Consider the following 13,958-nt stretch of genomic DNA (forward strand, 5'->3'; position numbering starts at 1 on the left):
AGCCCAGAGCAAAGTGAGGAAGAACAGCAGGCCTGGGCTCTTGCAGGAAAACGGTCCCTGCTGTGCTTTTGGACTGAACAAAAGCAGGAAGTCGGGGGGTTGAGTTCAGTTTCTTGTTCGAGTTCTGCCTTTTTGGAGCTTTCCTCTAACAGCTTACGGCAGGGAAGGGTCAGACAAGGAAAGAGGGCAGGGGAATAGCAGCCCATCCGAAGGACCTAGAACTTGAGAGGAGCACACTGTGAAGCTGTTCCAGGAAGACAGGATCGATACTGTCTGTAAGTTGCCAAACCCAAGGGCAGCAAAGAGTTTGCACCACTCCGCTAGAGGACTGCGGTGAACTTTTAAAGGTAAAGGCTCATTTACACCTACCGAACTCAAGAGGGACCACTTAGCCTTGCCTTTGTGGGTCATGTTCTCAAGTAGACAGAAAATCCCATCAGGGTCAACAACATAAAAGCAATTGTACCGCGTCAGAGCCAAGGTCTGCCTAGCCAAATGTCATCTCCAACGGCAGCCAAAAGGAGACACAGGATCACATCAGCCTCAGCTCTCCTGAGCTGGGAGGACACCAGGGGCCCTAGGCTTGCCCTGCTCTTTGTCCTTAGATACCACGGGGTCAGGTGGAACAGGCTTCCAGTCTCAGCCTGCCTCGCTGGGAAGTGCTGGTCTAATAACGGTGGCACAGCTGGGCACCCTACAGTGACACTCTCTAAACCCCTGTCTCTCTATGAATCCTCATTCAATAACTTACCCAAGGCGATCTCAGATGGGGTCTAATTCCACTCTCAGCAAACATTAATTAGCACTACAATGAAGACCCCACACCTCTCCCCACTCCTTTTTTTAAACATAATTTAAGGGCTACAGTAAATGCCAGTTACATCAACCACAGTGGAAGCAGAGAAAAATCAACAACAAACCAAAAAAACAACAGGAAAGCAAAGCCAACAAATTGAAAGTAACTCATTTGTGAGCTTTGAATCGTCATGGTAACTAGACAAGCTATAAATTCTGTGGCACCACACTTGGATGTTTTAAGCAAATTGGTGTCGTTACAAGTCTCTGAGTAAGGCTTATGGCCTAGGTCTGGTTGTAGTGTCTGTTATTACAGCTGCCCCTTGTCAAACTCCACCAGCTTCTTACTGAACACTGAGCTGAAGTTTGCCACATTAAACACAGCTCCCTCAGGGTTATTAAATACCTCTTTCCTTTCCCCCATTCTCAGAAATCTTTCTATTGCCCTAACCAGAATTTTCCAGAAGAGGAGGGCAGGCACCTGCCTTTTAAATTCTCAGCCTGGGCGATTCAGCTGCTTCCCAAATCAAGGCAGGGAAAATACATTGCTAAAAAGGCCCTGGCATCCTTGGTCTTGAAATAAAGTTGTTGTGAGACTAGAACTGCCAGGAGCAGGCACCTGGTAGTCCAGAGGGATGAGATAGGCGAGGGGAACAAGACTGGGACAAGCAGAAAAGCATCATGTTTGATGGACTTAAAGAGAGTCAGCACCTACAGGAAAACCTTCCTCATTGTAACTTGGAACGGATTAACAACATACCAGCCCGAGGCAGGTCTGTGTCCTGCCTTTAGCACTGGCCAGTGCGTTAAGTGACAGCAAGTTAGTGGTGCAACCAGTTTAAGGTGTGCTAAACTCAACAGATGGAAGCTTGTGGCTTCAAGGAAAGCGTAAGTCCCAGCACAGCACAATATAGTAGCAGTTCTCCGCCCACCCAGCTTGTCATCTTGAAATTTAGGAATATACAATGAGGCTTCCATGTCCCTTTAATATAGCGTAAAAACAAACAAACAAAAGTATTAAAATCAGCTGTTCCCATGTTAGGAAATACTGAGATCAAAGCATTTCCTCAGCTGGATCCTGTGTTACCCCCAAGCCTGTCACACAGCCCTGCCGTTTTTCCCTACAGGCCACAGGGGTGGAGGAAGGAAGGGTGCAGGCGGGGAGGGAGTCCCGCACTGTGGCTCCTGCCCTGTCAGACAGCGGATACCAGTGCCGCTCGGGAAGGCGCTGCCGCCCGCTCTCCAGAGTCCCCTCCTGAGTCCCGCATCATTCGGCGGCTCCAAGGAGTGACCTCCCCTGAGCAGGACCCCTCTGACTCGGACTCCAGCCAGCTGCCGAGGGAAGAGTGTGAGGCAGCACGGGGCAGCTGTGAGATTCCTACACGGAGCTTGACGGCTTGGGTTTTTAACTAGAAATTCAGCTGCTTCAGACAACCCCTCACAACACACTGTTAACAGATCCTCATCAGCCCTTTCGGTAGCAGCCAGAGGTTGAGAGCAGCAGCAGCAGCCAGGAAGTTTTAAGATGGATGCTGTCAAATATCCTGCATCCATTTTTTTCCGGGTTACACAGCATCCTACTGCTCTCAAGCAGAACATCCCCCCTGACACTTGCCTGCAGGGGAAACAACACAGGCCAGCTGGTACCAGGGACTAAAACCCCAGGGGTGACAGCACTGGAAACAAGGCAGCCGTAAGGGACCAGCCCAATTTACTCAGCAAAGTCACAACTGAAGGTACTGACTCTTTATCCTGCCCCCCCTTTGCAAGCCTTTGCTCTGCTCACTGCCCACCTCCCAGTCCCTGCAAGCGTAGTGCAGCGGGGATGCAGCAGCTCTCCTCACGCCAACTGCTTCAGGCAGGCGGGGAACAAGGCAGAGTGCTCGGGGCGTACGTTTTGCCTCAGCTGAGGGAGGAGCAGTGCTACAATCTGCACTTGAACTCAAGGCTTTCAGTTATTCTACGTGCTGCGTGCCTTTTGGAGGCATGTCTCTGATCAGGTTGACAGGCACCATCATTCACCACTTTGTATTTATCCAAGAAGAGGAGGGCAGTAAATGAGAAGGTATGAATGAAAATTTCATCTTACGCAGTCTTTGGTTCTAGGAGGAAGAAAGGATGTCATCTGACTGCAAAACCAGCAACTTCATGCACAGTCTGCTTATACACATCCTGGGGAAAGGGAAGTGAGAAATAAGCACAAATCCTTCCCTGTCCTGACCTTCCAGATTTTTCTATTTTATTCTAAACCTTTTTGAGAGGAAACACTGTCAAAAGTCATTAAGAAAATGCAAGAACATTAGGACAATCTTTTAAAAATACCGAAGCGGAGGGAAGCCCATACATCTGTCTCAGCACTGACAAAAAAAAACAGCACAGATGACAAAGCTGTTTGAATGTGTAGCAGTGCATTTCTGACCTAAACATCACGCTGCAGCTTAATCCCAGTATTGCGAAACTAAGAGCCAAGGCCTGTGATTCAGTGGTCACAACTTTTCAGGAATACATTTACATAAATTAAAGGGTAGGCTGTTCAGGATTTTTTTTAATAGACATAAGCATGCTGCGAGTCCAGTTCCATAAGTGCAAAATTGTATTTCATCTGTTTCGCACAAACGTCAGAATACAAGATCTAACACAACACCAAGAGTTTCAACTTGAACATTTCCAAAACAGAAAGCAAAGTGAGCATTCGATACTTAGCTGGTAACTGAGCTGCTGCTCTGCTTTTTGTGGTGGTCTCTAACACCCATATTACCTTAACGATACACCTTAAGGCTTTCTGTTAATGAGAAACTACGTGAATTTCTTCACAGCTACAAAGTGGTGTTAAGACAGCTGACTGAAAGCATATTCAGGATTTTCTTGGTGAAAGAATTCCGTTTCAGTGGACTTCAGTAGGTCCTGAATGTAATTTTCAGCATAATTCTGCAGTTCTGCTCGTCCGACTGTTGTAAGGGTCCCTCAACAGAAGCAGCAATACTAAAGAACCATTAAGAAAAACCATTCATGGGCATATGGGGAAAAAAAATCTGCGGAGCACTTGCAGGTAAACAAAGGCAATTGCAGTATTTTTCTCAGAAGTTGCAAAAAAAAGCAAAAGCACACACTTCTGTGTTCAGCATTTAAACTGCAGAGTAAGTGTCTGAAGTAGAACTTTACACCCCTGAAAATAGGGGATTATTCTGAAGCACTTTCACTTACTGCCTGTAATAACTAGCCATTTCATACACAGATGCCACATTCCTTACCCACATTCTAAAACAGATTTCCTTAACATATGATACATAGCAGAAGGGCAATCCTTTTTCAAACCAATATTGCTTGCACATAGTTATTGGTGAGCTCTACCAGTTTCAGAATAGCAAACATCCAATTATTTAACAATATAAATACTGACTACTAAAGTTTTAATCATAAGTATAAAATCTCTATGTAAAACCACATGCTATAGCCTATCTGTACAAAGGCCAGGAAAAAGGTTATTTATTCTTATAACAAAGTGCTACTGCAGAATTGACTGATTTGTTGCGGACATTTCTGAAGAAATACAGATTGTTTGGCTCAGAGTTATTTCCCTACAAAGACTCTAAATTCTTCTCAGAAGATTACAAAGCAGTTAGTTTCAGGCTGCTCCATGAAAAAAAAATAATCATCTCTTGAGTTATGGCTATGCAACCAAACAACCAGGCAAATTTTAATTTTCTCTAAACTATTTCCCTGTTTTCACTATTACTTCAAAAGCTTCCATCTAGATTTAGTCTACACAGAGCACCATCAGATAGTACCTGTGTTACAGCTCAAGCAGTTTAAGGGGCTGGTGCTCTACCTGTGGGACCTGCCCATTTGAACGTTTCTAGGCCCTTGGGCTTTAACTCATCTGATTTTCTGTCAAATGGATCAGGAATGAATGGCCAGGTATCTTCTCAGCAGAGAACCCCAACAACCTCTTAAATGACTCCAGCTGTAAAAGCAGCACTTGTCTGTGACCCCCCTAGGAAGCCCCATTTTAAATATAGTAATCCTGTCCTCTTTTCCCTCCATCAGAGGCATGGGATGGAGTGAAAGGGGGAAAACCTCTAAGGCAAGAGTCCAAAAGAGGTGCTCAACTCCCACTTGAGCTTTAAAATACCTCTTCCTGTATATACTAAGGCTACCACGTCAGATTTTCCCGGATATCCTTTTTTACACCTAGACGCTTTCAAGTAGAAAGAAGAGAACTTGTCCATTTATTTGGGATTTCCAGGTATCGGGCAGTCCAGAGCAAGTGCAGTATCTGACAGCCTGACCTACCTGGAAGCCCAGAACGAGCACACAGACCAACTGCCTGTTCAGTGAATCCCTGTGCAGAGACCAGCACATCCAAACTGTGCTGGTGTCCCAGCACGTGTGCTGCAGCCTGCGCCCCAGACCCTGGGAAGACACGTCAGAACAACAACAGAGCTGCCCAACATCTGGAACCTGCCAGACAAACAGCCACTGTCACAATGTCTGGCAGAGCCGGGGCACACAGGCACACGCCACTGGCATATGTGCCCACACTGTGATATGACATACAGGAGCCATACATACAACGATATAGCTGGGGAAGATCATGAAACCAGGAATGTTCCCAAATATGCCTCCATATGTTCCACACCAAGGTCCAATATTCTGCATTATATCACCGTAAATACGACGTTCACTCTTATACCTTTAATTTCTCCATATAAAATATCAGGTATTCCTATCTGTATGGCAAGGACAGTATTTTTGAGTTGGTCCAAAATGCTGCAGTGCATCAAAATCAAATTTTGAGCATTTGTTCAGCAGCTGCTAAATGAAAAAGGAAGTTTTCCGTAGCTGGTGGAAATCGCTTTTGTTTCAGAGCCTCAGAGTTAAGGGTTGGTTTTCCATTGCCATCGGAAACTTCTGTAAGTGAGGCTAAAGTAGCCAAGATTTCTTTTGTCTTCAGAGAAATATCCTTGAAGAACAGAAAAACAAGCAACCATGAACATAGTACTGAGAATTGTAACGTAATGTTAACATACACGTATTAAAAACAAAGCCTATACAGAACAAAAAAAATAATTTTAAATAAATAATTTTAAAGACAGACCCCACTTATTTTAAGGTAAACTTGGAACAGCTCCTCAGCCTGCTCTTCTGCTGTGTTGAATAAAGGGAGCACAGGCACTCCACAGGCTCCTCTCGCCGGCATAACTGAGCTCTTTTGACTACGCCGCTCAGTTGAGAAATGAGGAAGTGAAAAAAAATCATCATCATAAAAATTAAGCTTTATAGCTGAGAAGCCACACGGCAGTAGGACTTTTCAGAGGTATCGACAATACTATTGACAAGGTATGGAGCAAAATACACGTGTTGTACAATAAAACTGGGAAACTAATTTTAGTGGAAATCTTACAATCAATAACAAAGTTTCTTCAGAAATGCGGTCACCCAAGACATAATACAAACCAAGTATGTCATCCTGAAAAACCTGTATGAAGAATAAAAGTGCTCATCTGTAAAATGATAGAGGGTAGAAGAGACTGGCTGATTCTCAGGGACAATCTTCCTCCTGCTCTCCACCTTCTGCCAAGATTTAGCAATAGAAGTAATTTAACTAGATTTAAAAATAAAATATTAACCTTAATGACTTGGCTGTCTGATTTATCTGGATCTTCTGCAGACTGAACAATTAGTTGTCCAATTTCTTTGTGAAGTTTTCCCAATGTCATTGCCTCTGAGTAAGAAAAAAAAAAAAGCACACATTCACATAAAACGACCATTTCTGCACTGTCTAGAAATGCATCTGAATACCAAGTCAAAAGAAGGAGTCCTCTTCACAACTGCCATTTGGAATCTACTGGCAAAGGCAGTAACCCGACATGCCAACAGCTGTGCCAGCACAGGCAAACTGTCCACCTCTAAAGTGGCCCGAAGCAGATGACAAGGAGCAGCAAGATGACAAGCAACATACAAGCTTTCCTCTCAAATAATCCCCTATCTCCAAGTATTTGGAGCAATGTTTATCTGAAGACTCGGGTGATACCTCTGCATTCAGCTCAATGTCTCTTCCATGTAATTGTCTAACACGGCTGTTTTGAAATCTCAGCTGTTCGCTCGCTGGAAGATGAGGCATGTCTTTCTAAATTCCAACTTTCACCAGCATCTACGTTTAGCCCATACCCAGGGCTAAACTACCACAGTTGCTCTGTCACCCGATGCCCTCACCAGCCAGTAAGGGGAATCAGGAAAAGCAGAGGAGACCCATGGGTTGGAGTGAAAAGAGATTTAATGGAACAGCACCGATACCAACAAAGGTATATAAAGTTATACTCAGCCAAATGACTATGCAGCAGTCACAATCAGAAGCAGGGAGAAGCAGGAAGAGCAGGAACCCCAGCAGGAACCCTCTCTCCTCAGCAAACCTTCCTCCTTTATAATGAGCACAACGTTACGGTGTGGGCTACCCCTGTAGCTCACTCAGGTCAGCTGCCCTGGCTGACTCAGACTGCCAGTGGCCTGCCCAGCATGGCTGGGCCGGGATTCTGCCCCAGCCAAACCAGGGCAACCCATCTTCCAGGGTCTCAGTAAAACTGAAAAAGAGAATCTTACATGTTGGCTTTTCAGAACCAGGATGGAAGAAGGATCAAGACTGCTCAACCTACAGCCAAGTTCAGCAACTCTGGAATAAACAGCCTCTAAATCCAAAATACAAAAAGCCACCAACCTTTTACTACAGGGGAAATGGTGATCTCGCTGTCTGCCAAATTCACGTACACATCGTAGAGGTCAGGTCTGCTGTTCACTTCAGAATCCGTGAATCCAGCAATGTAACCTGGAGAGCAGAATTTTGGCAAGACTGAGATCTTCATAAACAAAACCAAAACAAACCCAAGACATTGTGGAAAACTGCAGACCTAAAGTCTGTTCTAAGAGTATTTGACACAACACTTACTGGACCCAGGAGGTTACTCTCTTGATATTATCAGTCATTTAACAAGTGCATCCAGCAGAATTCTTCACTTCCAAGAAGCTTAAAAATCGACTTCTAAAATTGCCTTGAACATGGATGAACCACTAACGCTACATGCAATATAAAAAGGTTATCAGTTCGAAATGTTAAACTCTCTTCCTACCTTGCTACTAAAAGTATCCATTTGCAAATGAAAAAGCCACTGAACTTCTTCTTTAAAGAATCTCTGCTCCAGAGCCCCTTGTCACCAAGTCAGTATTAGATTGGAACAGGGGAATAAAACCAGCAGATTTTCTTATTTCTAGGATAAACTCAGAGCAGCTTTTCTCTGTGGAAGATGTTTAGCGAGCTGAAAGAAGCACTGTTGGTAACGCAGTAGAACTACTAAAGATGAGTAGTTGTCTTGCTCATTATTCTGTACAGAGAAGCCTCTTAATTGCCCCATCATGTGTCATGCTAACCTCTGCATAAACCAAGCTTCTCTTCCTGGATTGTGTGTTAAGTACTACACATACACAGCAACGTGTCACACAGATCAAACTCCCACAGAGCTGGGAAAGTCCCTCTGTGATTAGGAGCCAGAGACTTCACTGGCAGCAGTCAAAATAAAAATCTGGAACTTCAGAGTTAGGAACTGAAAACAAACAAACAAAATCCTAAAAAGGAAGTTACAAGCTATGTGCAGAAGTTGGAAAACAAGTAGCTAATCTGAAGTGAGCTGCTTCTGTGCAACAGTAAGACTTCCAATCCCTCTGATCACAACATCAAAAAAGTCTCAAAGCTGCTCTGCATCTGCAGTTAGGGGCAGACTGATGTGGATCACCCAGAAACTCCAGATTAACTAGTTATCTTCTAACATACTCATTTAGTTAAATTGCTTTTTCTAATGAAAATGATGTGGTTTAATTCTGAACAATAGCATTAATAGCAAAATATCCATTTCTTCCTCAAAGAGCACTGGTGCAAGACATTGCAGGAATAAAAAAATATAACCAAAATTTAATTTCCATTTCAGTTATCACTACCTGTGCAGGCTTTTAAGGCTTCCACTTCCTCCTCATTTAGATGTACATATGAATGAAGAATTGACCAGTCTTGTCGATGCCACACCAAGGCAGGCAAAGTCCTAGGGAAGCGATATTGGTACTTGACACACAGCACGTTTTAACCTACACTAGTTAAAGTTTCACAGAATGAAACGCCTGTCATAAGGAAGAGCTAGTAAGACGAGGTCTCAATTGGCATGAATATGCATGAACTACAGACATTTCTACTATCAGTGCCAGCAGAGTTTATCAATCGTTCTACAGTTACATTTCTCCACGTTGATGAACGTATGGCTAAAGCCTTAAGAGGTACTAAGCAGGATTTCAATAAACAGGTTTAATAAAGGTATTTCTCTCCATGAAAGTTCCAGGCTTGTTGGACTTCTAGGGGTGGGTGGGGATGTAGGGATTAACAAAGTACCTGGTAAACTCCTGGATAGCTTCTACTCTAGGATGGTACACTACGATCCTCTTCTTTAACATCAGGGCTGTATACAAGATAACCGTTTCCATTCCAAACTGAGATACTATATCTAGAAAAGGAGGAGGAAATTATTTTATAGAAGAGACACATGCTTATAATATCATTTGCTTTCTGAAAAAGCTTAATAGTAACAGCACAGATAACACTATTAACACTTCAAGTACACACGAAAAACTGGATGGTATTTTATATTGTACAAAATAAATCAGAATAGTGACTTCTGGTTTTAATTAACCTTTTATGGAACCAGCAAGATAAGCCTTGCGAGCATCAAAATCCTTGCTGAGGAAAGATCCATTTTCTTCACTTTGGCAGATCCCCTTTGTAAGGACTGCAATGTAACTCTCCATCATTTTAACTGGACTTCCATGCTTCAAGTAGATTCTGCGTGAAAAGAAAAGAGAAGAGTCTGGTATTTTGACTGCAATCAGTACCAGCAGATATATGAAACACCACCCCCCCTCCCGCCCCAAAATCAGTATCACAAATAGCAGTATTACTGGCAAGAATTTTGATTTGGGAGACCCAGCTGACGTTCTAAATACTAAAGTAGAAGTCTTTCAACATGCACACAAAAACATGTCCAACTTTTAGGATAAAAAAAACCCTACCTTGTATTTTTGAGTTTCCTATTTTATGAACGAACCAACATTTACCAACATAGAAACATAGCACAAAGGGGTATGCAGGTGTCCAGACGTGGAAGGTACTTGCTTTATGAAAAAGCAACTTCTACAGTAACTCTTGTTATTACATGCAGACCACGTGATGACCTAGTTTTCATTTTTTATCCAAGTATCATTAGACATTCTTCTGTACTCTTTGTTAAATGATGAAAGAAAAATATAAACATATGACCTTGATACTCATTAAAAAAACCCAAAGAGAGAAAGAACAACACAAAACCACCACACACCAACAAAGCCCATGCACTTTTCGCTGTCTCTAGACAGCGGAGAGACACCATTACCTATTCTCCAGGTTAAGGTACTTCAGGGATAGCACTGAAGCTCTCAACTATCTGTTTTCTACATTAGCTATAGTACAAAGCTACCTCACATTTGAAACCCAATTATCATCTTTAGAGGAATCCATCCTGGATTTGAAAAGAAGATTTAGCTGATAAATTAGCATTAATGTCATCCACAGCTAATCTAAACATTTCACGTATCAGTGAAAAAGAACCACCTCAGTTTTTCAGTACCCTGCAGAACTGGTAAGCCTGACGGCATTCCCAAGTCTGTGACACAATAACCTCACAACCGCATCCAATTAACCGCAAAATCTCAGGGAATACTCTTGGTATCAAGAACCAGGACCCAACTAATTTGGGAACTGAAGGAAAAGCAAAGAAAGATGCAAAGAGAGATCCTGAGAATGGTGACGTGGAAGAAAGTGAGTTAACGGGACAAGGGAAGGAGAAGATGACAGTCTGGCTGGAAGAAGGGAGAAGACAGAGCCACAGACCTCACGAAGCAGAGGGCTCTCATTTTCCTAGAGGAAAAGCAAAAATGTCTCTAGGTGCTGTGCTCAGTTCAGAGGAGCTGCAAGAAGGGTCTGTAGTAGAGATGTTGTGGAGGGATTCAAGTTGTCCACCAACCTTTGACTACACAGCACTGACCTCTTCCCAAATGTTTATATTTTTTAAAAATACGTTCTCAGAGAAAAGGAGCATGTGTGTGTGCGGTGAGTCTGGAGAAGACACGTTAAAACCCACCGGGCATCTGAGAGTCACCCAACACCTACTGCACAAACTCAAGATAAGCTCAAATCAAGGATTTACATAACCTGATTCACAGTTTGTAGGACTGACTTTCCAGCAACTGTTAGACCACAAACACAACGAAATTTAATCTTTTGCCTTCTCCAGATCTAAACATGCCCACAGCAGTACCTCAGCTCTTATACAGACCTACACAGTATCCTAGTGAAGGCTGCGTATTTCTCTGGGTTGAAGTCTTTGGCCATCAGAACAATGGAGAAGTGGGTCACCTGGGTAAGACAGATGCACAGAAAAACAGACAGCTTATTCAATGACCCCATATGAAAAGTCTTTTTCACATTATTGAACTCACTGCAGTACTCTGACAAGGTACTTCAATTTAAAAAAAAAAAAAGGTGAGCCATAGCAGCAGATCCAAGTGACTAAATGCAGAAAAGGCCTGGTTAACGGACTCCTGATGTGACTCACTTCCACTGAGTTATCTCTGGTACACACTATCTCTTGCTTAATCTACTCTGCTGCTGTCCTTCATTTCATTAGATTATTTTAAAAGAGAGAAAGGCATTTTTCTTCCCCACAGCAGGTAGGAAACTTCTAGAATTTGTTGCCACAGGAGTCTGCGGAGGCAGATAACATCAACATACTTAGAAAGAGACCAGAAAATAATTCACAGATAGCAAGCCCACAAACAGAAATACTCTTTAACTTCCTTAATCAAACGATTGTGGGCTGGGACAGTATGAGGCTAAAAGTCTGCAAACAACCACCAGGCTCACATGTCCTCCTTAAATAGCATCTCCTGCTGTCGGAGACAGCTCTGGCACACGTTATTTTATTTTATTTTTTACACCTTTAAGGTTCATAGGCGATGTAAGCTTGGAGTAAGGAAAGGCAAGGAACATTCTGCTGTGGGTATGCAAAATTACCACATTAACTTTCTACATAACAATATAGCATGAAATATGAAAATCAAATAATCTTAACAGACAATTTAATAATCTGCATAACAGGGAAAGTATAGAAGATAGAAGCATATTTAGAATCTTCCAGTTATTAATGCATCAGAAAAGGAAGTACCTATATAACAAAACCCTTTGGGGAAAAAAACCCAAAACATCAAGTTCTATACGAACAAGGTTTTGGATGCTATTTAATGCCCTTTGTAGAGTTTTTTCGACCAAAAAAAAAGAGAAAAAACCTGCTGAACTTGAAATTCAAAGTAACTAGAAAAAATGGTATGAAATAGTATTTCCATTTTAATAGAAAGAATCTAAATTGGGTAATGAGTATCTCAATCCCTCTGCAATTCCATCCAATATATGCTCAGTGAAAAATGAAATGTGTGGACTGGTTAGACAGCTGGGTAAGAGCTGCACCTGTGAATAAGCAAAACCTCAAATCCCTTCCCTTCTTCGTAGCATACAATGGGAAAACACTGCTTAAACTGCCAGAGGAAGCTCTGCAGAAATCTTCCCTGCACTGTACTGAAAAAAAACAGCTGGCCAAGCCCTACCTTTTTCAAGGCGGGAGAATCTTGAACTTCCACAGTTGTGATGTAGAACCACGACCTTTTATATTGGCCAAATACAAACGTATGGAGCAATTTATTTTCATCTGTAAGGCAGCACTTTCGCAGCAATAGACTCCGCAGTTCAGCTGTTACGGACGGGTAACACCAAACCCACAAAGCATCTCCGTTGGTGTCTTTTTCTATGGTGGAAAGATGTTCACTGTGAGAATGCCAAACAGCAGCAAGGAAGTAAATCGATGGGTTAATCAGGTTTGTTTCCTGGAATCAGATTAAAATTCCACTTTACCCTGACCCTAGACATCCAGTTCTGCCGCTAGTTTAAGCTGCGGGGCAGCACTTGGGCTATAGGGTTTATTTTTTAAACGTTAATAAATATCCACTCTTGACCTGCTTCACGAGGTGAAAAAAGCACCAGGAGTTTGAATCCACATTCCCAGAAGCAAGGTATTGACCAACGAGCACCGAGACCACCTTATTTATGACTTCCCCCACTACTCCTCTTTCTGGTTTCAGAAGAGAAACCTCCGAAGCCGTGAATTTCAGCCACTTTGGCCGAACTGTGCACGGGCATGCAAAATTACCACATTAACTGTAAGAGGCAGATCGAGCCGCCAGCCCCCGCCAGACGCACCCCCTTGGCACAGGCTGGCAACCGCCCGGCCGGGACAGGCCCCGCGGCCGCGGCTCGGCGGGGCACTGCTGACCGCCACCCCCCTCACCCCGCCGCTCCCCGGCCCGGCCCGGCTCGGCTCTCCCCGCGGCCCCCCGTCCCAGCCGTTCCCCAGGGCCGGGCGGGCCCGTACCGATCAGCCCCACGGCCAGCAGCAGCTGCGCCTCCGGCTCTGCCATCTTCCGACCCCCGCCCGCCGCCTTCCGCCCGCCGCCAGCCCCGCCCCGCCCCGCCGCGCCCCGCCCGCCGCGCCGTCCCCCTCACCGCCCCGGCCGCCATTACCGCGGCGCTCCCGCCTCTGCGCGGCGGCGGTGGCGCCTCCCGCACACCTTCTCTGGCACCTGCTGGTCTGTTTTCCAGTAGGAACTGGGTGGGGGGAGAGACTTTTGGAAAAAAGGTGTTTTTTTTCATTGCCTGCGTTACCGCGCTTTGTCAGTCACAGGGCACAATGTAAGTGAAACGTTACAGGAAAGGAGGTGGCCCTGCTGGCAACCCCGTGGAATCACGGAGTCATTAGGTTGGAATAGACCTCTGAGATCATCAAGTCCAACCGTTGACCTTAAAACCACCCTGCCCACTAAACCACGTCCCAAAGTGCCACATGTACACGGGTTTTTGATCACCTCCAGGGATGGCGACCCCATCACTGCCCTGGGCAGCCTGTTCCAGTGCTTGACCACTCTTTCAGTAAAGAAATTTTTCCTAACGTCCAATCTAATCCTCCCCTGGCACAACTTGAGGCCGTTTC

The 13,958-nt window shown here is 44.2% G+C and overlaps 1 protein-coding gene across 1 annotated transcript; it reads right to left on the bottom strand.

The window, feature by feature from the left end:
* Positions 1-5,239: 5,239 nt before the first annotated feature.
* On the bottom strand, positions 5,240-13,389 carry DENND10 (DENN domain containing 10). Its single transcript, XM_086466659.1, has 9 exons — positions 13,344-13,389; positions 12,523-12,719; positions 11,199-11,278; positions 9,522-9,670; positions 9,224-9,335; positions 8,782-8,882; positions 7,511-7,618; positions 6,426-6,520; positions 5,240-5,758 (listed from the first exon to the last, which is right to left on the bottom strand). Exons 1-9 carry the CDS (start codon positions 13,387-13,389, stop codon positions 5,582-5,584), a joined length of 1,065 nt encoding a protein of 354 aa, XP_086322785.1. The 3' UTR covers positions 5,240-5,581.
* Positions 13,390-13,958: the final 569 nt, after the last annotated feature.

The sequence above is a fragment of the Leptosomus discolor genome, chromosome 6, assembly GCF_034619465.1.
Source record: "Leptosomus discolor isolate bLepDis1 chromosome 6, bLepDis1.hap2, whole genome shotgun sequence".
Classification (NCBI taxonomy): Eukaryota; Metazoa; Chordata; class Aves; order Leptosomiformes; family Leptosomidae; genus Leptosomus; species Leptosomus discolor.

What these genes read in the sequence shown, in the direction of transcription:
- DENND10 (XM_086466659.1), bottom strand. Translation starts at nt 13,389, where the DNA reads ATGGCAGAGCCGGAGGCGCAGCTGCTGCTGGCCGTGGGGCTGATCG. An exon ending in CATTTCCCCTGTAGTAAAAG is followed by an intron (nt 6,521 to 7,510) that starts GTTGGTGGCTTT and finishes TTTCTTACTCAG; the next exon opens with AGGCAATGACATTGGGAAAA. An exon ending in CAGACAGCCAAGTCATTAAG is followed by an intron (nt 5,759 to 6,425) that starts GTTAATATTTTA and finishes CTGTTCTTCAAG; the next exon opens with GATATTTCTCTGAAGACAAA.